General features: G+C 32.4%; 1 protein-coding gene across 2 annotated transcripts in view; it reads right to left on the bottom strand.

The window, feature by feature from the left end:
* The window catches only part of LOC139498408 (MAM and LDL-receptor class A domain-containing protein 1-like), a 62,877-nt gene extending 38,659 nt beyond the window's left edge, over positions 1–24,218 (bottom strand). For both annotated transcript variants that reach the window (XM_071286787.1, XM_071286789.1), the window contains exons 1-13: positions 24,086–24,218; positions 22,777–22,865; positions 21,492–21,758; positions 10,774–10,848; positions 10,024–10,098; positions 9,513–9,603; positions 8,628–8,772; positions 8,100–8,196; positions 5,519–5,710; positions 4,127–4,253; positions 3,086–3,199; positions 2,595–2,701; positions 1,581–1,699 (exon numbers count right to left, since the gene is read on the bottom strand). In XM_071286787.1, the coding sequence (XP_071142888.1) occupies positions 1,581–1,699; positions 2,595–2,701; positions 3,086–3,199; positions 4,127–4,253; positions 5,519–5,710; positions 8,100–8,196; positions 8,628–8,772; positions 9,513–9,603; positions 10,024–10,098; positions 10,774–10,848; positions 21,492–21,758; positions 22,777–22,865; positions 24,086–24,152 (1,565 nt within the window). In that variant the 5' untranslated portion in view covers positions 24,153–24,218. The remainder of the gene's footprint in view (positions 1–1,580; positions 1,700–2,594; positions 2,702–3,085; positions 3,200–4,126; positions 4,254–5,518; positions 5,711–8,099; positions 8,197–8,627; positions 8,773–9,512; positions 9,604–10,023; positions 10,099–10,773; positions 10,849–21,491; positions 21,759–22,776; positions 22,866–24,085) is intronic.
* Between the last annotated feature and the right edge of the window lie 1,961 nt (positions 24,219–26,179).

Below are 26,179 nucleotides of genomic sequence, written 5' to 3'. Positions count from 1 at the left end.
AGAACCAACTATAAAAATCAGTTGAAAAAATCTCAACTCATCAGATCGATAAGAAGCAGAAATACATATAAACAAAAATGTGCCCGTAGTACACGGATGCCCTACTCACACTATCATTTTCTATGTTCAGTGGACCGTCATAAACCCTAATTTGGCATTACAACTAGAAAAATCATTTCATAGGGAAAATGTGTACTAAGTTGAAAGGTGATTGGACTTCAACTTCATCAAAAGCTACCCTGACCAAAAACTTTAACCTGAAACGGGACAAACGGACTGACGAACGAACGGACGGACGAACAAACGAACGAATCAACAAACGCAATGAATGAAAAACATAAAGCTGTATATAAATTGTACATCTGTAAAGCCGCATATAATCTGTACATCTGTAAAGCCGTATATAATCTGTACATTTGTAAAGCTGTATATCATCTGTACAGCTGTAAAGCTTTATATAAACTGTACATCTGTAAAGCTGTATATAAACTGTACATCTGTAAAGCTGTAAATAAACTATACATCTGTAAAGCTGTATATAAACTGTACATCTGTAAAGCTGTATATAAACTGTACATCTGTAAAGCTGTAAATAAACTATACATCTGTAAAGCTGTATATCATCTGTACAGCTGTAAAGCTTTATATAAACTGTACAGCTGTAAAGCTGTAAATAAACTGTGCATCTGTAAAGCTGTATATCATCTGTACAGCTGTAAAGCCGTATATAAACTGTACATCTGTAAAGCTGTATATAAACTGTACATCTGTAAAGCTGTATATAAACTGTACATCTGTAAAGCTGTAAATAAAATGTACATCTGTAAAGCTGTATATAAACTGTGCATCTGTAAAGCTGTAAATAAACGGTGGATAGATATCGTATCACACAAGATACAGTGGTAGATTCTTTATGTATAGCTTATACACATATTTAAAAATGTGCAGTTAACGTACATTTTTACAGAGTTGCAGTTTATATACAGCTTTAAAAATGTACAGTTTATATACAGTTTTACAGATGTATAGTTTATTTACATCTTAACAGATGTACAGTTTATATACAGCTTTTTAGATGTGCAGTTTATATACTGCTTTACATAGTAGGGCATCCGTGTACTTGTACTAAAGTAGCTGTGTAGGTGGAGCATGAAAACACACAGACCAGACGTGGCAGGGTACTCATATATGTGTATACTTTTCTAATGATGTAATGATGTTTTGCTCCGAAAGCATTTTTTCTATCAAATAAATGTAATAAAAACGTTTCTTTCTTTCTTTTTTCTTTATGTAAACGTTATCTGCTGAAACAAATATGTTGGATTATGGATATACATTTAGCATTGCAATTTGCAACATACGGACCATCAATGAGTTGTTGCAATGGTTCTTTAACATGCAGAGTGTTTCACTTTGTCTATACGAGAGATCCGATATAACATCCCCATTTTGATCACAGGTTCGTATAAGGATTTTTTTTATCACTGTATTGGTATCCAAGTCAAAGTTGTCATTTGTTTCATCATGACAAAACAATCAGATGGCCGAAGAGATAGAAACTTTTAAAAAGTTATACTTACTTAGGTCCAGTCTGTCCTAATAAATTGTACCTAAATTCTAACCAATGAAAGCAAGCCTTTCCATTATCACTGATATCCATATCTTCAATTGTCCCACGTAAAATATTGTTTTCCACACCCTAAAAAACATATTAGAATTTAACTTTCATAGCTTGAACCTCATTCAAATACATCTTTAAAACAAATGACTTTAGAATGTTTCTTTTTACATTTTCTAAATTTCCTTGATAATTTTTAACCATTATTTAGTTAATTCAGTTGATCATTCAATTTTCCCTCTGAAAAATCAAGAGGTGTCTGGTTTCTGACTAAACACCTCTTATTTCAAATGTTCGTACCATTGATAAAAAGCTCCAAAAGAACTGCTAGTATTTTAAAAACTACTATTTGACTTTAAATCTCTTTTAGGATAACTGGTTTTCATCACATTTGTTTTGTATAAATTGTCAATTGTAAAAAGTTTGGAAATAAGGTCATATATGAACCTATCAATTATAAAAAGTTGATATTGTTTGTTTTCTCACTCGAATTGAATAGTCCTGTAATGTGATGTTGTCATTTTAGTGTTATATTTTATAAACATTGCAATAAAACCACGAGGTTTGACTAGCCACGGCACAGGGTTCAACTCACAATTTGTTCTCAAAGTGTTCCGTTCTAAGTCAGGAAAATTGCAGTTAATATCTTATAGTTCATTTCTCTGTGTGTTGCATTGTCGTTTTGTTTTTTTTTGTTGCACTTTAGTGTTTCTGTTGTTTCGTTGTTTTTCTCTTATAGTTGATGCGTTTAGCTCAATTTTAGTTTGTTACCCGGATCGGTTTTCTCTCAATCGTTTTATGAATTTCGAACAGCGGTATACTACTGTTGCCTTTATTTACTGTAACACGTGTACACGGAATTTCTTGTACTTGTCAATTTTATCCAGATATGTACTACTATTGTATTCTTGTCTTTCTAACTCTGAATCGCCGACATCTTTTCTGATGAAAGTAACCTTATTCGCTCAGTACTTACCTGTATAAGCCAGGTACATATTAAACCTGTATCATAGTTGTTTGGATAGCTAGGTGAGTTGATATATACTTCCTCTCCTACACCTACATTCACCACTCCACCACAGTCTAAACACATAATTATCATTTTCATTATTATGAACTTTTTTGTTTGCATTCTGTATGAATCAAAATCATTTAAATGAATACGATATATAATCATATACTATTACTGTAGGAAAGTGACCTTTTAGTATGGTGACCAAAACTTGTTTATGTCTACGTCATTTTGTCTTTGCTGGATAGTTGTCTGATTGGTAATCATAACACATCTTCTAATTTTTATATTAAATCAAAATTCTATTGTTTGTGAACATGTAGTGTCGAAAAAAGAAAACTCAGTTAAACAATTTATTTTTTAGTTTTATGGTATACAGAAATTATAGTGTGTTTTGTTTTTGGTAATACATTATATGATATTAGATACTTGTAAGTTAAACACATAGTACTCACTTCCAGTTGATATTGGTACTTCACATGTGTCACCGCCTAACACGTCAGGGCAATAACACTTGCACTCCCAATTCATAAACCCTCCATTCTGACATCCAAGATCGGTACATTGAGCTAACAAAAAATATAAAGAAATATATATAAAAATTTATTTTACCTCCTAATAGATACAATTCTCTGAATATGATTGGTTAAAAGCAATCGCGTAGAGACCGTGTATAGGTCATATTGGTTAAGTAGGCAGGGGACTTTAAATGACATGTGATATAGAAGTCTCAGAATGAGTGTAATATATTTTCTGTCTAAAAATGAATAACACTAAAAATGTGGTGCACACTAAATTATTCGCGTAGCGTGTTATTTAATAGTGTGCACCACATTATTTAGATTATTTCGAATAGACAGAAAACTTATTACAGTCATTCCAAATAGTTTAATTCAAAATTTAATTTTTAAGGAGTAAATAACAAAATAACTTTAATGACATCACGGTCACATGATAAAATTGTGTCTTAGAGCTAATAAACAAAATTATTTCAGTCAATCAGAAGACGTGTTACATTTAAAACCATTGTAGGATTCTGTTTAGAGTTTTATTGCTTGTCCTTTTTGTTTTATGTTATACTGTTATTGGTAGTTTTCCAGTATACTGGTTTCTATTGAATGTTCCTTTAGATACATTTATACGTCCATCGAGATTAAAGGAGTAGGGTTTAGATATCGAAAAACGTAATAGACCCAGCCATATATTCATGTGCTATTTCCTAGTCAGGAAGTTTGTCAGTGGTTAACTCAGGTTTTTACTTGGATAATAACAACTTCAAAGCGATCCAGGGGGTGTTGTTCCGGGGATTGAATCTCCCTTTTTTTGACGATCAATGTTTTTGAATGGGAGATATGGTTTGAAACCACTTTAAAAAATGACTGGATCAGCCCCAGTAGTCTTTTACATTCTAGATATATTTCAGTTATATATTTCTTTAGGTTGCTGGTTTCGTTGACGTGTACCCCACACCCAAGTTAATTCATATCAGATATTACCAGAACATCCGTAAGCATTGTCAACTTCAAGTACGTCATAGAACATCAGACCATCAGCAATACTCGCTAAAAATTCCAATCTGTAGTCTTTGAATGGTATAGTCTTTCCACCGTTAGTCGAACTAGCCTGTAAATAAAGAGGTCCTTCATGGGGGTGTCCAAGTAATCACATAATGACACTTTTTTGCAAATATAATCACATAATCATTATATCTTTTTTTGTAAACAAGGTAATACAATAATTAAAAATACAGTCCTGCATTATCATTGCTGTGTTGACATGAATTATCACTGATGTCATAATTATAAATCAACTGTTTACAAAACATTGAATTTTTCGTGAAACAGCAGATTTCTACCCCAGGAATATATCATCTTATCTGTACCAATCAAAACCTTTCAGAATTTGGGATCTAAATACTCTTCAAGTTGGTACTTTATTTGATTTTTTTTCTATTTTATGGTTCAAGCGTCAATGATGAGACTTTTGTAGACGCTTCTGGTGTACAAAATAGTAATAATCCTGGTATCTATGATGAGTTTATTTACGCTGCAAATTTCAATGATTTTGATTGACAGTCAAGCTCATTGTTATTACAACTTTTTCTGTAAAGAAAATCCATAATAGATTTCGTGTACAAAAAAAATCATGATAATCCATTATAATTGAATTCATAAAGTGTGGTAAAATTCAATGCTGTCACTTTTCTAAATAAACATCGTTAGCCCACTAAAATATAGCAAATAGATATAATTTGATTGATTCAAAATATATTTGACCAGACCAAACGTTTTGCTTTAGTTGGAATTCATCATCTACGTGTAAGAACGCGCATTGCTAGGACAATGTCTTTTAAAACCTTTTAGTCGAACGTCGTACATGTATTACAGTGACTTCTGCCTTTATCGTTACTATACCAACGATCGTGTTCTTTAATGCATTTCTTAACAAACATTTATAAATATTCTACTGTCGTAATTGTTTTACTTAACATGCTTAAAGACATTTTCTCTAAAAAAAAAATATTAGTGAAATGATATACTATTGTGTGATATGTTCATTATTAATAAAAAAAATTATACGAATTTCTAGTAATCTTCAAAATCTTAAAAAAAATTCTTATTTTGTAAATCGGTAATACTTATTATTAAAAATATTAACACATTTCCTAAATTTCATACAGACTTATTATATGGTCTGTGTTGGCGTAACAGAATAGAGAATAATTGAATAAAACAAAAAACAAAAAAACAACCACAACAACAAAAAAACCCAACCACAACAACAAAAGAACAGGGAATAATGAACAAAACAAGCATATAGAAAAAGAGCTAATCCAATTATGAATACATAAATGGAGGACGACCATCCTGACTATCGTATCAACTTACGTATACACTGTATTGTAGATCTGATGACCCATCATATGAAACATCTGTTGCAACGTTCCTAATATCAAAGTTCTTCCGTTTGTCCTCTTTGATTTGTTGCCATTGCACGTTTAAGTAACTATCTCTGTCTGGTCGGCTTTGTTCATGATGAGCACCCAAAGCATGTAACATCTCGTGAACTACTGTAGATCTCTGAAACAAGTACAAGTTAATGGTGAACACTTTAAGTATGTAACTTTTTGTGAACTATTGTAGATCTCTGAAACCAATACAAATATCGAACATTTTTCAATGATGTACAAACACAATAAAGCAGTCATTTTTCACTTGTTCCGTTGATTAAAAGCGTTTGATTTTGTCATTTTTAATGTTTTTCTCCTTTTTGAATTTTCCTCGGAGTTCAGTATTTTTTTTCATAACTTTTTGCAAACCTCATGTATATTTCGAAACCTCAATACGCCTTAAACTCATCATCATATTTAACAAACACAGAAGATTCTCATGAAAATATACCTGTTTGCCTATCATAGAAGATTACAATCTCGATGAAGACAAAAGCGCTAAACTAAAATCATTTGACAAATTCCGATAAAAACAGACTACACCTGAACGAAAAGAAAAACGATTAACAGATTAAAAGACAATTAACCATAACTTATGAGTGGGGAGATACGAAAGAAATGAAGGAAACCAATCTTTAATGTCGAAAAGAAAACACAACGCTATCACAGAAAAGACCAAAAAGACAAACAACAGTACACAAATCACAATATAAAAAACATAAACAAAAATACTTGAGCAACCACAAACCCTACCAATAAACCCGGATCTGATCTTATCTGCTCCTAAAGAGCAAGCAGATCTTGCTGTGCATGCGAACGCCGTCATTTTGTTCATGCCAGTACAAACCCGATTTTCAGTTTAACTCAGTAGGTCACAACATTCAATTACCGAATAGAAAAACGATAAAAAGACAAACATAGTAAAACATGACACAGGAAACCAAATTGTGATCAACAGCGCACAATCCAAATACCGAGATTGAACTCAGGTGCTCTGGTATTTGTTCTACTTATTACCGTCTTAGAAGATAATGCATTCTGTGTAATATTTTGGAAAGTGTTCCCCAAAGCTTGTGATTGCTTAAAACATCCTAACCCATTGCAATCCTACTAATGATGTGTCCTTATTTTAATTTTTTGGAAGGAACAATAAAATGACTTATATATTCATAGTCCTTTGGATTCTATAAAGGCCTGTTGACCCGCTGTGTTGCTCGTGAAAGTAAAGTTTTGGCGATAATTTGCATTTGATAATGTCTTGTATAGTAAGTAAGTAAGTAAGTTTCGTGTTTAGCCTTTTCTATCCCTATTCGCGGCGAACTAATTTCGTAATTTTCAAATAATCTTGATGTAGTTAGACAGGGAAAGTTCCAGGATTTTAATTTTCGCGACAATTTATATTCGCGAATGTTGCGAAAATAAATCGCTCGCGAAAATTAGTTGGTTTACGGTAAGTTGCAAGATATTAAATCTACTCACCGACATACAGTTACCTGGAGTAAGAGTAAGGGCTTGAAATGGATTAAAATCTACTCACCGACATAAAGTTACCTGGAGTAAGAGTAAGTGCCTGGTATGGATTTAAATATACTCACTGACAAACAGTTACCTGCAGTAAGAGTAAGGGCCTGGTATGAATTTAAATCTACTCACTGACAAACAGTTACCTGGAGTAAGAGTAAGGGCCTGGTATGGATTTAAATCTTCTCACTGACATACAGTTACCTGGAGTAAGAGTAAGGACCTCGTCTGAATTTAAATCTACTCACGTACAGTTACCTGGAGGAAGAGTAAGGGCTTGGTATGGATTTAAATCTACTCACCGACATACAGTTACCTGGAGTAAGAGTAAGCGGTTGGTATGGATTTAAAAATCTACTCACGACAAGCAGTTTCCTGGGGTAGAGTAAGTGGTTGGTCTGGATTTAAATCTACACACCGACATACAGTTGCCTGGGGTAGGAGTAAATGGTTGGTCTGGATTTGAATCTCCCCACCGATATACAGTTGCCTAGAGGAAAAGTAAGTGCCAGATATCGATTTAAAAATCTACTCACCGACATATTGTTCCCTGGGGTAGAGTAAGTGGTAAGTCTGGATTTAAATCTACTCACCGACATACAGTTGCCTGGGGTAAAAGTAAATGGTTGGTCTGGATTTGAATCTCCTTACCGATATACAGTTGCCTGGAGTAAGAGTAAGTGATTGGTTTGGATTTAAATATACTCACTGACAAACAGTTGCCTGGGGTAAGAGTAAGTGCCTGGTATGAATTTAAATATACTCACTGACATACAGTTGCCTGGAGTAAGAGTAAGTGATTGGTTTGGATTTAAATATACTCACTGACATACAATTGCCTGGGGTAGAGTAAGTGGTAAGTCTGGATTTAAATCTACTCACCGACATACAGTTGCCTGGGGTAAGAGTATGTGCCTGGTATGGATTTGAATCTCCTCATCGATATACAGTTACCTGGAGTAAGAGTTATTGATTGGTTTGGATTTAAATATACTCACTGACATACAGTTGCCTGGGGTAAGAGTAAGTGCCTGGTATGGATTTGTACTTAAAACACTAGCTACTTTTCCAACATATGATCTACATCCACTATAACTATAAATATAAACGATAAGTTTAATACCATGTAAATCAATGTACTCTGATTCATTCATTATCACGACGGAAAGATATGTTCTTACTTTTATTCATTAAGTATCATGACGGATAGATGTGTTCGTACTCTTGTTCATTCATTATCACGACGGAAAGGTGTGTTTTTTTCTTATTAATTCATTTTCACGACGGAAAGATGTGTTCTTACTCTGATTCATTTATTATCATAACGGATAGGTGTGTTCTTCATTTTTACGACGGATAGGTGTGTTCTAGCTCTAGTTCATTCATCATAAATGATATGTGTGTTCTTATTCTGATACAATCATTATTATATGACGTCTTCTCTCTCTAAATCATTCAATATTATGACGGATAGGTGATTTCTTAATGTACCTATTTATCATCATGAAGGATATGTGAGTTCTTACTTTGCCGCTCTCATTATCCTGACAAACTCTATGTGGCCCAGATTGTCAAACGAAGCTAGAGGATCATCTCTTGGGACCCATCTTATACAAGTAAGGTCGTCAAACTGTTTTATGCCCTCATAAATTGCATTTTCTTCGTCTACAGCTGAAAAAAATGTCATTGATATTTCATAAAATACTAAGACCTATTAATGAAGTAATATCGTTTTCCATAAAATAATTTCTTGATTATAACTTATTATAACATTGGTTGCAATGAAATAGCGTGATTTCCTGGAAAATAGATACGGTCCGATAACTTCATTATTTTGACGTCGTACACCAATGGCAATCGGCAATCCTCGGGTGATTCCGCTACTCTCCCGATGTGCCAAGTTGTGACGAATGAAACCAAAGGGTGTTGCCAGGACATGTCGACTACTGTGCATCAAAATGCATTGACGATGAGTAAACAGACAAGGTTCCTTGCATGTTCTATTCTTATTTTTATAGCAAATAAGATGATCCAAGAAAAATAAATCATTAATACGTATCTCATGACCGAACAGTGTGAATAATTCATATACGCATTCATGAATGTATGTGTTGTTCGGACATTCTTTGAATATTTTTTTATGTTAAAATTATTCGATTTGTCAGTATTTTTTTTTTACTTGTTTTACACCTTCAAAAATAAAATGTTTGGGAGAGAGTGTGCAGACAGTGTTGTCTCGATATCCCAATATTATGAGTTCGAATCCAGGCGAGAGAAGAACAAAAATCTGCTTCAGCAAATTTCCAGATTTAGCATTTTTGTGCTGATATTTAGAGTAATTATGAATAAGATATGTGTTTTCAGCCGTTTATCACCTTCACTTTTTTTGAAAAATTATAATGTCTACATACTGTACGTATTTGGTGCTATTTCATAAGGTATAATTCCTTTTGGCCATATATACCATTGGTTTAAGACAAAATTCCTCTTTGTTCCACCAGGCTGAAAGATAATAAGTATATTATAATGAAAATAAAGAAAATATCTTAGCTTTTCGTTTTAGAAGCAAAAAAGTAGCTATAAAACCTTTTTTAATTAACATTGATGACAAATAGATGAATGGAGTATACATCACAATGAAGCAAAATCACAGCTTCACAATGACGCATTACAATGACCGGCGCAGCATTACAATGAGACAGCATCCCAATGATGCAATACAATGACGCAGCATTGCAAGGACCCAATCTCACAATGAGGTAGAATTATGTGCATATTATAAGTTTTTTTTCTGCTTTCATATTGCCATACCAAATTTAGAGGAATTAACAAAAGAACTCAAGGAAAAAGATAACAAAAAGATATGTAAATATATTTGCAGTATCGATAGCCGATGATACGGTGTTTTCGCTTTATTCTTACCTGATCGACTAGCAAGTGTTCATCGTTGTTATCTCCCTTGAGTTTCTCTTTCAGTCTCGGTTTAGCACCTTCAGCCTGTAATAAAAAACGTTTTTGATAATTATTCAGAAAATCCACATTTTTATATAATCGTACTTTGACTACCCAGCTGATGGTCTTCATGTGGGTCTTTCAACGTTAACAAGCAAAAAATCAATTATCAGATTATGATTCAATGAAAATTAAGTAACTATTTTTCAATTAAACCATTGTGGTTACGTCAGCCTATTCAATTACCGTGGATTCTTTTTCTAAAATCAACGCTTCCTAAATTCGTCGCTGAAATAAACTCACCTAATTATATTGTATTGTTTTCTTTGTGTGTCTAGTTTCATTAGCCTCCGGGCTCATGGTTTCTTTTTCAAGAATCAACGCTTATCCATTGTAATTATATCACTTAAATGATTTCAAGTTATTAGTGAATAGCTTTGCACAAATTGTATACTTTTCAATGAAATCAAAACGTTTATCACGGCTAAATATCAAAGTTGACGATATTTTTTTCTCGTAATAAAATTTGTTAAATGTGATTTATAAGATATATTTATTAAAGCATTTTAAGCGTTAGTTACTTATAAGTATACAAGAGAATTCTTTATGTCAGAAAACACTATCAAACATCCAAACATACTATCCACACTGATTTGTGTCCACACTTTAACAAGTGTGGACACACATCAGTGTGGATAAGTAGACAAAATAACGACAAACCTGACGATACTTTCCGTTCTTCTCGATTTGCATGGCTTCAACATCTTTCTCGAAAGAGTTTTCAGCTGATATTTCCTGGAAATAGTAGAATTGATATGTTATATGGTATTTGGAATCTTCACATGGATACAGGCTCATAGTCCTCGTAAGTGTTTTATATCAAGCACTGAATCTGAACCCATATCTCCACTAAAAGTTATAAAATATAACAATCATATTATTATTATACTGAAGTTCCTGATTTCAATATTAATTTTCACAAGGCTTTTAATCTTTATCTTTCGTCTTATAGATATGGTGCTTTATGTATGATACACTTATTGATCTCACTTCTGAGTTAAGGATGTTTGCTCCTCTTTTTTTTGAATTTTTGCCAGATTTTCGGAATCCTCTGCTTTTATCCATGTATTAACAATAAAAAAAAATTGCCCACTACCCCTACTTTTCTTTTTTATATTTTATTACATATTGTTTAAAAAGCCATATTTCAAAATCTTATGAAATCCTTGTTATTTTTTCATATTTTTTTAAACAAAAAAGGTGCCAATGTTAAGTGAAAAAAAATCTAGAGAGAATTATTTCCCGCCATATTTTCAATGGATTATATCTCGACCATTTTTTTCGGCTTTTTTAGTTTCTTTAATTATATACTATCATTTTATAACAGTCTTTTAAAAATCTTGTTATTTATAAACAGAGAAGCGAACATCCTTAATACTTTATTTCAAGCAATTGATTTGAAAACGAGGAATAGTTTTCTTCTCCAGTTTTATTTGACAGAAATGTTTTTCGTAGGATTTTTTTTTAAAACATGTATTCTGATTGATAATTCAGTACCGTCTAGTCATTTCACTTGCAGTTAACCTGTTGCTGTTTATGTATTGCTTTCCAGACAAATTAATATGTTATTCTTTTATATATGGCAATTAAGCTACTAACCAACACGCAATAATACTGCGCATATCTTAATTAAATGCAAGCGAAATGTGTGAACAGTACTGACTTTACAGCAGAGGGAAGGTCTAAAATTTGACTGAAAACTGCATGTACTTATTTTTCGTTCAGTCGTTTAGGACCGATTCTTATAAAAATGGCCGTTTCAATCCCAAATCGACAAGTTAGTGGCTCAATCAAACCACATATCCTTTTTCTATGTATCATATATATATACAAAGGTCTGCCCTAACAGTCAAATTATTAACAGTATGGAAACACCAAATTGTAGTGTGTACTGTATGCCAAGACAGCTAGCCTGTGATCGTTGTACATCATTGAGTAGGCAATCCTCTTATTTAAAAAAAAAACAAACAGTTGGACCACAATCGGTAAATAAGAACACACGTAAAGGTAATTTCGTTTTTTAATTGGTAGCGGTTAAACGGCAATTAATGCATTGGGGTATGTCGAGACTTTAAAGTCGTGCAATAGCACTCGAAATTTGTTTTTTTTTCTCAAATTAAAAATTCTGTAAGGATAACTTTTAATGTGGTTTGATTTATTGATAAAACAAAAATTAATAGCTGCTTTAAATTGAAGTATGTTTGATAACTAGATATGTTATTGTTATGGTTCATATAACATTATAATCTGTGTTTATCAAATAATATGTTTACATATTTACGATTTATCAACGAAATAAATTTTTATAAATAATTAACTTAAAGTGTCAAAATTGTGGTCAGATAACAATCCTTTTATTGATATTTCGATTCATCATATAATTTTCATCTTTATAGCGCCTTACATTTAATCGCACTCATTAAGTTGTTTTCATATAGATAAACAAACCTAGCACTAATAAGTGCGTATTAAAGTCCTACATGGCACAAACTCTTTTCCCTAGCTAGATTTTTTTTATTACATTATTTTTACCGTTAGCGCGTACGTTTCTATATCTAATAAATCCCAATTGTTACTAGGGAGTGAAAATATGATTAATATTTCTCGTTTTTTAAATAGATTAGAACGTTGGTTTTTCCATTTGAATGGTTTTACAGTGGTCATTTTTTGTGCCCTTTATGGCTTGCTGTTCGGCGTGAGCCAAGCTCCGTGTTGAAAACCATACTTTGACCTATAATAGTTTACTTTTTAACAAATTGTGACTTAGATGGAGAGTTGTCTCATTGTCTCGTGTACAGAGATTTCAAAGTTCGCTGCACGTTAAGAACCTTTGTAACAACTTTTAGAAGGACCCAAACGTGGCATCTTGCAAGATTAAATTTGATCCGTCTCTATATCCATAATATTCTCAATTCCCAGTGGTAGTCCAAATTTCCCGCCCTTTTCCCGGTCGGTATATATACTTATTTCAGTACAAACCTTCTGTAGATATCGTTAATTTGTTCTCTTCTTGAGAATGCATGAGATATTGGCTACTGGAAGATAATCCATCAAATGTCAATCAATCTATATATAATAACACAAGTTCAGTATATTATTTTGACCTCTGTTCTTTCATAAAAAAGGAGACCAAACGTACAATTTAAAAAAAAGTTATTCTCAAAATTTCGAATTCCTTATTCATAAACAAGTATCAATACAATGTATATATACAGTTCCATGTACTAGACAAAGTTTACAAGAAATTCCGGAAACAAAGGCAGAGATTCGGAGCGATTTCTTTTTATTAGTGCCATAGTACATATTTGGATTTCATAACTCTCAAAAAAAGTATGTAAGCTTTTTGCATTTTGGTATATTGTATTTATGTATACAAAAAGAAGATGTGGTATGATTGCCAATGAGACAACTCTCCACAAGAGACCAAAATAACACAGAAATTAACAACTATAGGTCACCGTACGGCCTTCAACAATGAGCAAAGCCCATACCGCATAGTCAGCTATGTACGTCATTTCTATTTAACTTTATATATATATTTATTTATTTATTTTTAATTAGAGTTCTTGAGTAATGTAGATGTAACATGCTTATCTTTTTTCCTTAAAAAAAGCGTTGAGATATAAACTTCAGAAAATAACGCAATAACACGAGTATAGAAACTCCTTACATAATGTCCTTGACCCCTCGACCCCTCAGTGCGCAACTGCATAGTCACATGTTTTTTTTCCCTTTTGATCTAAGACTTTCCTTACATGTATACTCAAAATTAAAAGCAATTAGTATAATATTTCCTAACGTCTATATTTTCATAAGCCAGTAGTTTTCTCATGATTAAATCATCAAACAGTATTCAATAACCTTTTAAATGATTTGTCAGCTTTTTAATAGACACTTAAATATTTTCATCAGTTATTTAAAATGATACATATTAAGATTGAAATCTTTATATCTTTCAAAATATATTTAATTTGGATCTTTTAAATTTAAACAAAGCTCGAATGTTTACAAATGTCACTGTTTATAAGAGCAATGCTTTATTTTTGAAGATATGACACATATAGAACGGCAGTTTTACTTGCCTTCCCCTTTTACTTGATTAGTATATCTTGACCATATATCGTAAGGCTTACACGCACAAATACAGCCCGCACAGCAAAGTAGTAGGCCCAGTAGGACCCCTTTTTGCCCCCATAAATATAGCAGTTTTACAAAAATTGTTATGTAAACTTTTAGCTATTCATTGGAAAGTAGAATACTTCTGTTACATAAATATGGGCTGTTTTTGACCATACAATTCACATGTATCGGGTACTAGCATCAATAAGTCATGCTAAGTTACTGAAATCTTCACAATTTTAGCATTTGAAGTAATTAGACGGTTTTCGTCTTACATGGAAGTGGCAGCATTTGTGTGCATTCTTAACATTTAAATGTAAGATGCATTTGATAATAATACATAACATATATAAAGGTTGAGACTGAACACGTATTTTTTGGTGACGAGGTGCGCTATCAAATTCATTTGGTGAAATAAAAAGGCATTCTTTTGGGCCGGTTTCATTTACCTTAAACGGTCTTTGATATGTATAAGGGACTATATTTCCGCCTCTGTTTTTTGTTATACCGATAGTATAAATTGCATAATTATAAGGGGATGATCTTAGAGTGTCATACAGACAACTCTCCACCAAAGACCAAAGTTCAAAGATGTAAACAACCATGCGGCTTTCAAACATGAGTAAATCCCATACCAAACAGCAAGTTACAAAAGTCCCTGGCATGACATAATGAATAGTTCAAAAGAAAAACGAGGCTTATTTAAGCTAAATTTATTCACAGAATTTTTTTTATTGCAGACAGCAACCATGCACCGAAAACCATATAACTTCCGGCTCCTGACTGGAAACAGGCACATACAACTATAGTGTATGTCTGAACGGATGTTTGTTGTGTGTTTTTTTTTGTATAAAAAAAAGATGTGGTATGATTGCCAATGAGACATCTATGTCTATTTTTCAATGTTTCACTTATAAAGTGTAAATTAAACTTGGATCTGGGCTGACAACTACGGTGTTTATTTTTTTTTTTAATTTTTTTTTATATTAGCGTAATACAAGTGGATTCCAGTTCAAATACAAATGTTCGCTATCGAAATAAGACTTAGGAGAGTCAATAGTAAAAGAAACGATTTTTGTTGATGTAGTTGAAATTAAGAGGACAGCTATCAAAATAAGAATCCTGAATGAGACTGTCCACTAGAGATAAAATGACATAGACGAATAGCAACTACTATATTATTGATTTTAGTATAGAGTAGTTAAGTTCATGATGATCCATAAACATGCTTATGTTTTTTCATTAAAAAAACTGAAAGTGTCGAGAAATAAAATTTAGGTAAAGCCATGGCCTCGCCTTCAAATTTGTAATGACCTTTACACCTGAATTACTCGCTCTCAAATATTAACACTTTTTTTTAGTTTTCTTTTTAAGATCTTTAGATCAAAAACTTGTTTCAACAAAATTAAAAGCAATTAGTTTAATATTTATTCACTTCAATATTTTCACAAGCCAGTAGGTTTCTCATGATTTTATCACAAACTAACAAATACATGTAACAGTATACAATGACCTGTTAAATGATTTGTCAACTTTTCATCAATCATATAAATATGTTCGTCAGTTATTAAAAAAGATGTATTGGGATTTCAATCAAATTTTTATTTGAACAAAAAAGTCTGCACTATCGAAATTAAAAAGAGGAGAGTCAAATCCTTTAGCATCTATAACTGTTTGTTTTATTGGACTTGGTTTCAGATTAAATCAAAATAGAAATCTAAATCTAAATTAACTATATTAACAAAAATCGTTCATGGGCATAGCGATTTAGCGGTTAGTATTTGGTTCACAGATGTATATTAACTATAATGACCTCTAGATTACCTTTTAAAATTTTCATTTTGTATAACTTGCTTACTGTTGACTTATACACCTATCCTCCTTTTATTCGTATTAATATACATTGTGTATTATCAAACAATCACTTACGAATTCTAAATGATAAAATTTTACTTTTTTTCCCTGTAAAACTGAAAAATGAAAGTCTTTTTCATTTCACAAGTTTGGATCTATATAAGTTTGGCAAATATTATGAAGGAAATAGTAAAAAAAAAACCAACCCCAAGAACTCTAATAGTGATATTTTCCATTTTTACAATTTTAAAAATCCGAATGATGGTAACAATGGAATATCTAGCATCATATTTTAATAAAAATTAATAGTAATTAAGCTTTATGATACTCCGATAATATAATTTAGACCTCACGAGAGAAGCTTTAATATCTACCCTATTCACCGATCCCGTACGTTTCAGTTACCAATATGGCATCCTGAATACACACATAAACCTTGTGAACAAGTTTTATTTTCGATGTAAGGGACGACATCAAAAGTTCAATGAAGGATAAAAAACTAAATTCATATAGTTTTTTCACTGACCCCTCACCCCCCTCTTAACTTAATTTGGGAAAAATTGATTGACCCTATAGATATATGTAAAAACCAATGTCGGATAACCACATCTTGCAGCAATTCACCCTCCCCACCCCAAACTATTTGAATTAATTTTTTTTTATCTTACATTGATCTTTTGATGTCGTCCCTAAGGTGTTTGAAAAAAAAAACAACTAAATAATCGCAATGCTATAAGGATTTATCACATTTTTCCAGAGTTTGTATTTGGTCTGTAAACCGGACCAAATTATTCACAAACTTTCGTACAAAAAAGTCATGTTGATTTAAAAGCTCTTCGAAATTTTCTTCGTCATTTGTTTATGATTTAATTGGTCCAGTTTATACACCAATAAACTCCTGCAAATATGTTTGATCCTATACTAATTATTAAATTAATTTATAATTTATAATTTAATTTTTTGTAATATTATTTATATGCCATAATTCTCTTTTATTGTAATATCTTTTGAAGATAATATCTAAGAACATTAAAATGCCCATAAATCGTGTATAAAAGATAAATGTCAACACTAATGCGACATACAAAATGCAAATGATTAAATTAATGTCCATAACAAATTTAATAAACAACCTATAAGATTCAAAAGTACACATTGATTTATTTTCTTAATTGTTTGAAAACTATCATCGCGAATGAAAACTATCAGTGCAACTATATGCACTCTCAGTTTATTTTTTAGTTAATTGTAATTCGCTTGTAGAATATTGATAAATTCCAACTGCGATGCTAAATGGTTATTTGTAATTGGATTACTTTTATGAATTAGTTTTATTGAATTTCATATTTCATTTAAAAAGATAAAAGAGAGAAACATTACATTATAACTGTTATACCATGTAATCAAAAGTGCAATAAGATTATGATTTTTTACATTAGTTACAAAACAAACACATCCCAGTTTTAACATATTCAAAGGTCATATTCTTGTATGTAGATATAGGAAGATATGGTATGAGTGCTAATGAGACAACTCTCCATCCAGGTCACAATTTATAAAAGTAAACCATTATAGGTAAAGGTGCGGCCTTCAATACGGAGCTTTGGCTCACACCGAACAGCAAGCTAGAAAGGGCCCAAAAATGACTAGTATATAAAACCATTCAAACAGGAAACCAACGGTCTAATCTATATAAAAACGAAAAACGAAAAACACTTATGAACCACATAAACATGAACCACAACCACTGAACATCAGATTCCTGTACATGTTTATAACATTTAGGCCAACGTTGTGCTTTTTCCTGGTTTATCCTGGTCAAATTCAATCAAAATACAGTACTTTAAACAATTTGTTGAAAATGTAAAAATTTCGATATTCAAGGGGATATATGAATACGAACTATATGTCCTTAAGTTCTTAATCATTATATGGCTGAACATTTTATCTAAACTGATGCATGTCTTTTCTGCTTTATATATGTTTTGATAGGAAGATATATGATGTTTACATTTGACGCGAAATAATATACATGTTTCATGTATGTTTCAATTATGTAATTACAAATGTATGTAATATAGAAATAAGAAGATGTGGTACATGTATGACTGCCAATGAGACAAATATCCAAATATGAACAATTAAAGACAACTGTACGGTCTTTATCTACGAGAACACAAAATATATCGTATAGTCAGCTATAAACATTTGATAAAAGACCTAAGAATGCAAAATATAAAACAATTCATTGCGAACACAACAGGCCTAATTTATAACAAAACGTGCTTTCGCAATAACGCAAAAAAAATGCAAATTGGAAACAGACGAAAAATGTGATATTATAATTTATTGCACGCTAACTTTTGGTTACTTTCTGTGGGAAATATTATATTGCTATGCAATAATACTTATTATTTCACAGTTGTTAAAAAGACATTGTAAGAAATCAATGGTTCTTTTTGCATTTTAATAGGGTTGTAAAATCGTTGTAGTCTGAAGCGCTTCTCAAACAAAATACTCTTTAATCAACGTTTTTACACCTCAATAAAATTTCAAAAAGGCATTGAATTTTTGTATATTTTCTTCGTTTCCCAGCTGATTTATTTGAAAAAAAACCCAACACGCTTTATAGATACTAAAACACTAGACACAGTCATAGGTATAAGGCATATATTTTGTATGTCTTTCTAGCTTTACAGGTAGTCTATTCTCACGGTTGTACTTAAATTACCATCAAAGGTGACTGCGGAATAGAAATATAGTCACTTGATCTTCTTCAGCCTGGCAGTAAAACGCTCAAGTGACAAAGTGGATTGTCCGTTTCGTTGTGCGGGATTCAAAGGTTTTCAGTTAGGTCCGGTCAGAATGAGGACGTTAGATCCGATGTCTCGCTTGAAGAGAGTGCCACGCTCTTCGCACGTAAAGAAACCTTGCAACAACTCTTTCAGGTGTCCGTAGGTGGCCCATTGCAAGGCAACATTTTTGTCTATCCAAATACACCAAGCCGATCTGGGGCCGTGTCAATGAAAGTATCCTAGGACATGTCCTAAGATAGGTCTTAGGACATTATTTAGGATGGTCTTAGGACGTGTCTGAGACATGTCTTAGGATGTAAAACAAAGCTGTCTTAGGACAGTCCTAACTTCGATGGTCCTAGGACCATCCTAACACATGTATTTAATTGAAAATATATGTAGAGATTTGTATGACATAGATTGAATTGTATTTTAGAACATATATGTAAAGAGAGGGAGGATGACTCTTATATAGAAAACAATTAACGCAAAAAAAGGTTAAAGTTTTTACGGAATACTAATAAATACGTTATTAACTATGATAAAAGATATAAATGGATTTAATACGAAAACAAAAGTAATAGGTCAGAAAACTTTGTGATATTCGTGCTGCAATTTTAGTACATAAACTAGTTTTGTCCTTAGGTCCACTCGATTTCATTACATGTATCGAATCAGGATTAGGTAAAAAAGAAGTAAACTTTTTCCCATATTTGAAAATATGTTGCTTATGATGATAGTATTGTTTAGGCTTCAAAAAAGGCATCACGAAATAATTTAATATAATAGATTAAATCTTTAACAAACATTAAACAATATTTTTTTTTATTAATTTTATCTAATGATAGTTTAATATTGTATTAGTATTTTTACGGTATTGAGTTTATGCCATATTTGTTGTTTTTATTACGTTTTAGGACGATGTAACCTTTAGGACTATCCTAAGACACCTAATTGTATATCCTAACTTTAGGACCAAATTTAGGACATATCTTATTTTAGGAGACTTTCGTTAACCCGACTTAGGACTAAGACGTGTCCTAAGACCATCCTAAGACAGGTCTTAGTCCTAGGACAGCTTCGTTGACACGGCCCCTGGCTAACAGTGACCTATTATATATACTGCAGTCAAAAAGATATAAACACAGAATAACGTCGTATTATCCATTCATAAACGAACCATTAATTGTGAAGAAAATTGACATAAAAGAAAAAGTCGCATGACTAGATTGTTGATAAGAAAAATCATTTCTTTACAACATTTTTCAGTTCAAGACAACATGAGTGTATAACGCTGTAGTATATATGAATGAAGGTAAAACCTGGATTTGATCCCAAAGGAGATTACATGTAAATCCTTCGTGGGAGTAGGATCCAGATTTTAATTATTTATCATTACAAACTTTTTACTACTCGTGATTCTGATCGCTCCGCGGTTTCGGATCGGGAAAATCGGTACACACTTTTTTGTATTCAAGATCCCTGAAAGTTAACCCCGAAATGCCCTAAAAAATGGGACTTTGGAAATTTTATGCAAAATGCTGTCATAAAAAATATCCAAACTGTCCACCCATTAATTTATGATTCCTTGACATGTAGTTTATAAGAATTTTCTGTTTCTGCATATAACCATTTCGAAATATATAAATATATATATTTTGCATGGTAACGCATAACTGCTTGTAGTTATCTGAGATGAATGAAAAATCAGTACTAGGAGTGTTTTGTTTATTCATTTTTTGCTTTTAAATTTAAGTTTATGTTTATCTATTAGGGGAGGAGTTCTTTGCAAATATTAACCAGCATGCTAAGATCCGTTTTCGGTGTATTTAGCGATAAACTAAGAAGTTTCTTTTTACTTTAAAAGTACAAAATGTAGTTCAGCTCATCCGGGTATTAATTAGTAGGGCTAGTTTTAAAGTACATGTAGTAAGTTTGACAATATCATAGTGATACTATAGTACATCACCATTTCAGTAGTTAAAGGATAGTTGATTATCATTATTTGTATACCAAAATGAACATGTAGTCACATCTTGTGGTTAATCTCCATTGTTTAAGTTGGTGTTAGCAAATCACAGTGCTTCGTTTTACACTTTTCGACAATATTACCAAGAATACAATTGATATTTAAACTGCGATTACAGACGAGACCATTCTGTTTAAGCAACAATTGGAAACTGTAACCAAACTTTAAATCAGGGATGAAAGAAGTAAGAATTATACATCAATGAAACAGCAACCCAACGACCCATGGATATTAATTCGCTCATTATTGTGAAAGTTTAATCAATTTGATGTAAAATGCGTTATACACCAACGAGATAGCAACCAATCGGCACAGATACACCCACGCATTCTGATAGTCTTCAAACTGTTTTCAACATTTATAGCTGGTCCTATGCAATGTGTCAATAAATGTACCATTTGACCTACTATTTTGTCTGACAAAGGAATTCATATCTGACAAACATGTACAGTTAATATAGAATCCTAGTAACAGACTGCAAAGACTCAAGACAAAGACAATTTAAAATTATGAGAGAAGATAGCGGACCGGAAGTTAAATTAGCTTGAAATTTAAATTTGCATGTTAAGAGTAATAGTTACCTTTGGGTTTTCTAAGTAATATTTTTCACTTTTACGTCCTTTCTTTTTATCCTTTTTTGGTGGTTTTCGGCGTTGATTATGTTGTAGCTTTTGATGACCTTTTCTTTCTCTTAAAAGTCTACGTTTATGTTTTGGACTTTGTTGGAGCGTAAGGTTAAATTCTTTAATATTTTTCTCTTCAAGGTTGAACTCCGCTCTATGTAATACTTCTTTCAATCTTCGTAGATCTTCGCTTTCCAGATCTGATAAAGACGTCTGCTTTTCCGACTAGAAATAAAAATAAAGCTACAGTCACATTGTACCCTCAGGTATTAGTTTTCATTATTTACTTTTTTTTCGCAAAAAAAATGATTTATCTATATAATTTTAAGAGGGATTAGAACAGCAGTTATATGTAGTCTCTTCAAAGCACCCTCATTGCAATTTAAAATAATATCGCATATTTAATGGATTGAAGAATCCAAAATTATTCGAAACTATGTCACTTTCTGTCAAACTGTATTTTTTAAAATTTAATATCAATACTGAAAACATACATTTGACAATGAAAACGTCTTGGCTAAACAAGATAAAAAAGGGGCGAATTAAACCAAAAGGTACATTCAAACAGACCTGCTAACGTCTTGGCTAAACAAGATAAAAAAGGGGCGAATTTAACCAAAAGGGACATTCAAACTCATAATTCAAACAGACTAGTATTCACGGTCATAAAACTTTCGAGCATGATTTTTGTACTCAGACTCGAAAACCAACCAACCAAATTGCTGGATTTCATGTTTCGAGCATGGTTTTTGTGCTCCAAGTACTGAGCAAAGTTTTATGCCTTCAAGGCCTGCTAACGTCTTGGCTAAACAAGATAAAAAAGGGACGAAATAAACCAAACGGGACATTAAAACTCTTAATTCAAACAGACCTGATAACGTCTTGGCTTAAACAAGATAGAAAAGGGGCGACATAAACCAAAAGGGACATTCAAACTCATAATTCAAACATACCTGATAACGTCTTTGCTAAACAAGATAAAAAAAGGTAAAAGAATCAGACAAGCAAACGTACAAAAAACATAACAGAGAAAACAAAAAAACTGAACAACACGATTATCCGCAACAAAAACTGGGGATTAACCTTAGGTGTTTAGGGAGGGCAAGCAGATCCTGCTCCACATGTGACACCCGTTTAGTGTTGCTCATGTTAGTGCAAACTCTGACAGTTTTTACTACCACAAAGGAGAAAACCTTATCGAATGCCATGGTTATAATTATATGATATAATCTTTGTCTCTTACCTCCCCTTCTGCATTGTATCCTTCCCGCTCTTTCAGTCTTGAGACACCACGAAGAAGATTTCCAATCTCGTTTCTTCTATCGAATTTTGCTAGGAAATAAAGTGAAATTATAACTGAAACATAATGCACTTCATTTCTTGGTAATTAACTGGTCGTTTAATGTACAGCGCGAATATGGAAGACGCTAGCATGGTATCAATGTCATATGAATAAGGGAGCTACCATTTGATTATTATTGGGAGCCGGGGGGGGGGGGGGGTGGTGGGGGGATTGGGGGTGGCGGGGGCTAGAATGAAAAATGTTGTCCTGCATTTTTTTAAGTTGTAATCTCTGTCCTGTCTATTTATTTTTCACTCTACTCGGTCCTGCCTATTTTATTTTTTTTTAGTTTATCCTGACTTTTTTCATAAATTGTCTCCCTGTCTTTTTATTTTTGGCTAAGTGTCTTATCCTGCCTTTTTTACCCAAAACTCCTGTCCTGCTTATTGTTTTCAAATTTCACCTTATCAATCCCACCCCTACCTCATCCCCCTCTTCTCCCGCATAAAAACTAAATGGTAGCTCACTAAAACATCAGCATGTTTCATTGGTTTTTATAATCGGTGAACTGAAAAACAATTATGCTGTCTGACACATTGTTCTGAATCAGAACCGAACAGAGCGTATACATTTTCATATTGATCACAGAGTTGTGGGGATATGTCCATAAGACAGCACTCAAACGAAGAAACTAAACTAAACATGAAACATAATTCGAGAGCAGGGTAAAATTTAAAGTACTTCCAATCTTATTAGTTTCTCCGAGATAGTGAATAAGGGAGCTACCATTTGATTTTTATGGGGGGCTAGGATGAAAAATTTTGTCCTGCTTTTTTTTTAGTTGTAATCCCTGTCCTGCCTTTTTATTTTTTACTCTATTTGGTCCTGCCTTTTTTTTTACTAGTTTATCCTGACTTTTTTTACACAAATTGTCATCCTGCCTTTTTTTTTACCAGGTTGCTCATCCTGCCTTTTTTTTTTACTCATAACTCCTGTCCTGCCTTTTTTTTCAAATTTCATCCTAGCCCCCCCCCCCCCCCCCCCCATAAAAATCAAATGGTAGCTCCCTAACAGTATTGTTATCTGTGATTTTTAAATTATTGCACCTTTTTTTACGTGTATTATAAACAAAAAAAACACAAATAAAATAAAAAATGATTAATTAATTAATTTATCAATTATTATTTTTTTAAAACATAAAAAAAAAATAATCAAACAAACAAATAAATAAATTGCAACGCGCAGTGCCACACTTAAACACATTTCCTACCTTCTTTCCATGGCAAAACATTTGCCAGTGATGTTATTAAAAAACAACTCAGATACAGAGCTAGCATCTTGATACTTTAGCCTAAAAGTACGGAAGATTAAAGTGGTACGTTAGAGTATCTATATATATACATATGAATCCGCTATTGGTTGACCACAGACGAGTAATTTTATAAAGTGTAATTTAACAAATTTAAAAGTTAGTCTCCATTCCAACTAATTAGATCATATAAATGAAGCTTTAAAATAACTCAACATTTACATTAAATTTCTTTTAACTTTTTGAAAATAATTTTTCAAGGCCATTAATTTCTGTCCTCAGTGATTTTCTTTTCGATACTTTGTACGACATAGGAAGTCGAACTTGTTTGTGGTATACAATTAAATACATGCTGTTTCATGATTTAGGTAATTATTCAACGATAATTCTACTGGCGGGATATCGTACGTATTAGAGGGTCCGGGCTGGGTTTTTAGAATAGAAAATAATTGGCCCAAAACATAAAACAAAATAAAGCGTCAACAATGAAGAATAGAGAAAGAGAAGCACGAAAGCTTATATACAGAAAAGAGAATAATAGGGAGCTAAAACATTAAAAAATAGAAAAGGGCATATTTAAAAGCAAAGAAGCATAAATGAATGAACCCTTGAAGGAACCTCTTATTAGGAAAGGATGGAACTTCGTTTGAAAATCACATGAACTTTTAGAGTTTAGTGATATCTTCATGCATGTAATATTGTACCAAACAGGTTTACTATTTAATGTAAATAATTAAGATCCATGTAATTGATAAGAAAAGAACTTTTAATTATGCACGCCTTAAAACGTCACATACAAATTTGTTAAATGTCACTTACGCTATTAAAAATAGAATCTTTATAGTCAGCAAATGAGAACTTAAACCCCGTTAAGATCTCCATGCTATAAATATTCTTATCATACCATTGCTTAAAGATGATTTCATTATATATTGCATTACAGGTCTCGGTTCTTATGCCTTCTGTTTTGTCAAAAAAAAAAGGAGTGTCTATCTGTTACGTCATCACCGACCTTGTGGCTATTTGTACTTGAATCAAACGTACATGTACACTGTGAAATGTACTTTCAATTTACATCGATGGATTGAATGGTTGTTAAGGTCCAGTGGCAAATATTTCATTAAAATTCAGGGGAAAACATTTCACGAATATTCTTTATAATCAGGATTCATGTCCAGTGGCAAGTATTTCGGACATATTCAGAAAGAATAACTATTAATGATAGGTACGTCTATAAAATTAGTGGTGGGTGCGATTGTGTAGCCTGGGTGGTGTTGGTACGGTATACGGACGGACATTTAAACTTCCACCGGAATATATTACAAAATAAAATGAAAAGCGAGAAGAATTTTTATGTATAAATATTTTGGTGAGGCTTTTGTTGTTCAGTCTTTAGTTCTCTTTGTTTTTGTGTACTGTTACTGATGTGGTGGTACTACCCTATTATAGCCATGGTGTTGTCAGTTTATTTTCTTCTTATGACTTTGGGTGTACCTTTTGGCATCTTTTTAATTTTTGATAAGAAGTTCTAATCTAAAACCTTTGATCACGACTTATACTTGAATGTAAACTAGCAATTGAGAGATGTAAGTATTTCAAAAACTGCAGGTTTGAACCCTTGTTTCAAAGGTGAAGTAAAAGAGGGACGAACGATACCGGAGGGACAGTCAAACTCATATATCGAAAAAAAACGCCATGGCTAAAAATGAAAAAGACAAACAGACAAACAATAGTACAAATGACACAACATCTCGTAACAATGGTAGAGATTTTCATTTCACTTTCAGTTTGACTACTACATCCGTACGTTAGCCTAAAGTTTCTAAATTCTACGTCATTGGGTCTGTGGTGAACAATCGCACAACATGTTTTACAAAACATAACAGGGATCAACCATTTATGTTCCAAGAGTTTGTTTTTTTTGGGGGGGGGGGGGGTAGGGTTTATTTCCTAAAATATTCTTATCACCAATTTAATTTTAATGAAAAAATATATTGTGAATGCTAATTCCACCCTCCACCCCCTTGATAAAAATAATCTGCTTGATCGAGTCGA

The sequence above is a fragment of the Mytilus edulis genome, chromosome 12 (assembly GCF_963676685.1).
Source record: "Mytilus edulis chromosome 12, xbMytEdul2.2, whole genome shotgun sequence".
In the NCBI taxonomy this organism is placed as follows: Eukaryota; Metazoa; Mollusca; class Bivalvia; order Mytilida; family Mytilidae; genus Mytilus; species Mytilus edulis.
This window is presented reverse-complemented; position numbering and strand designations above follow the sequence as displayed.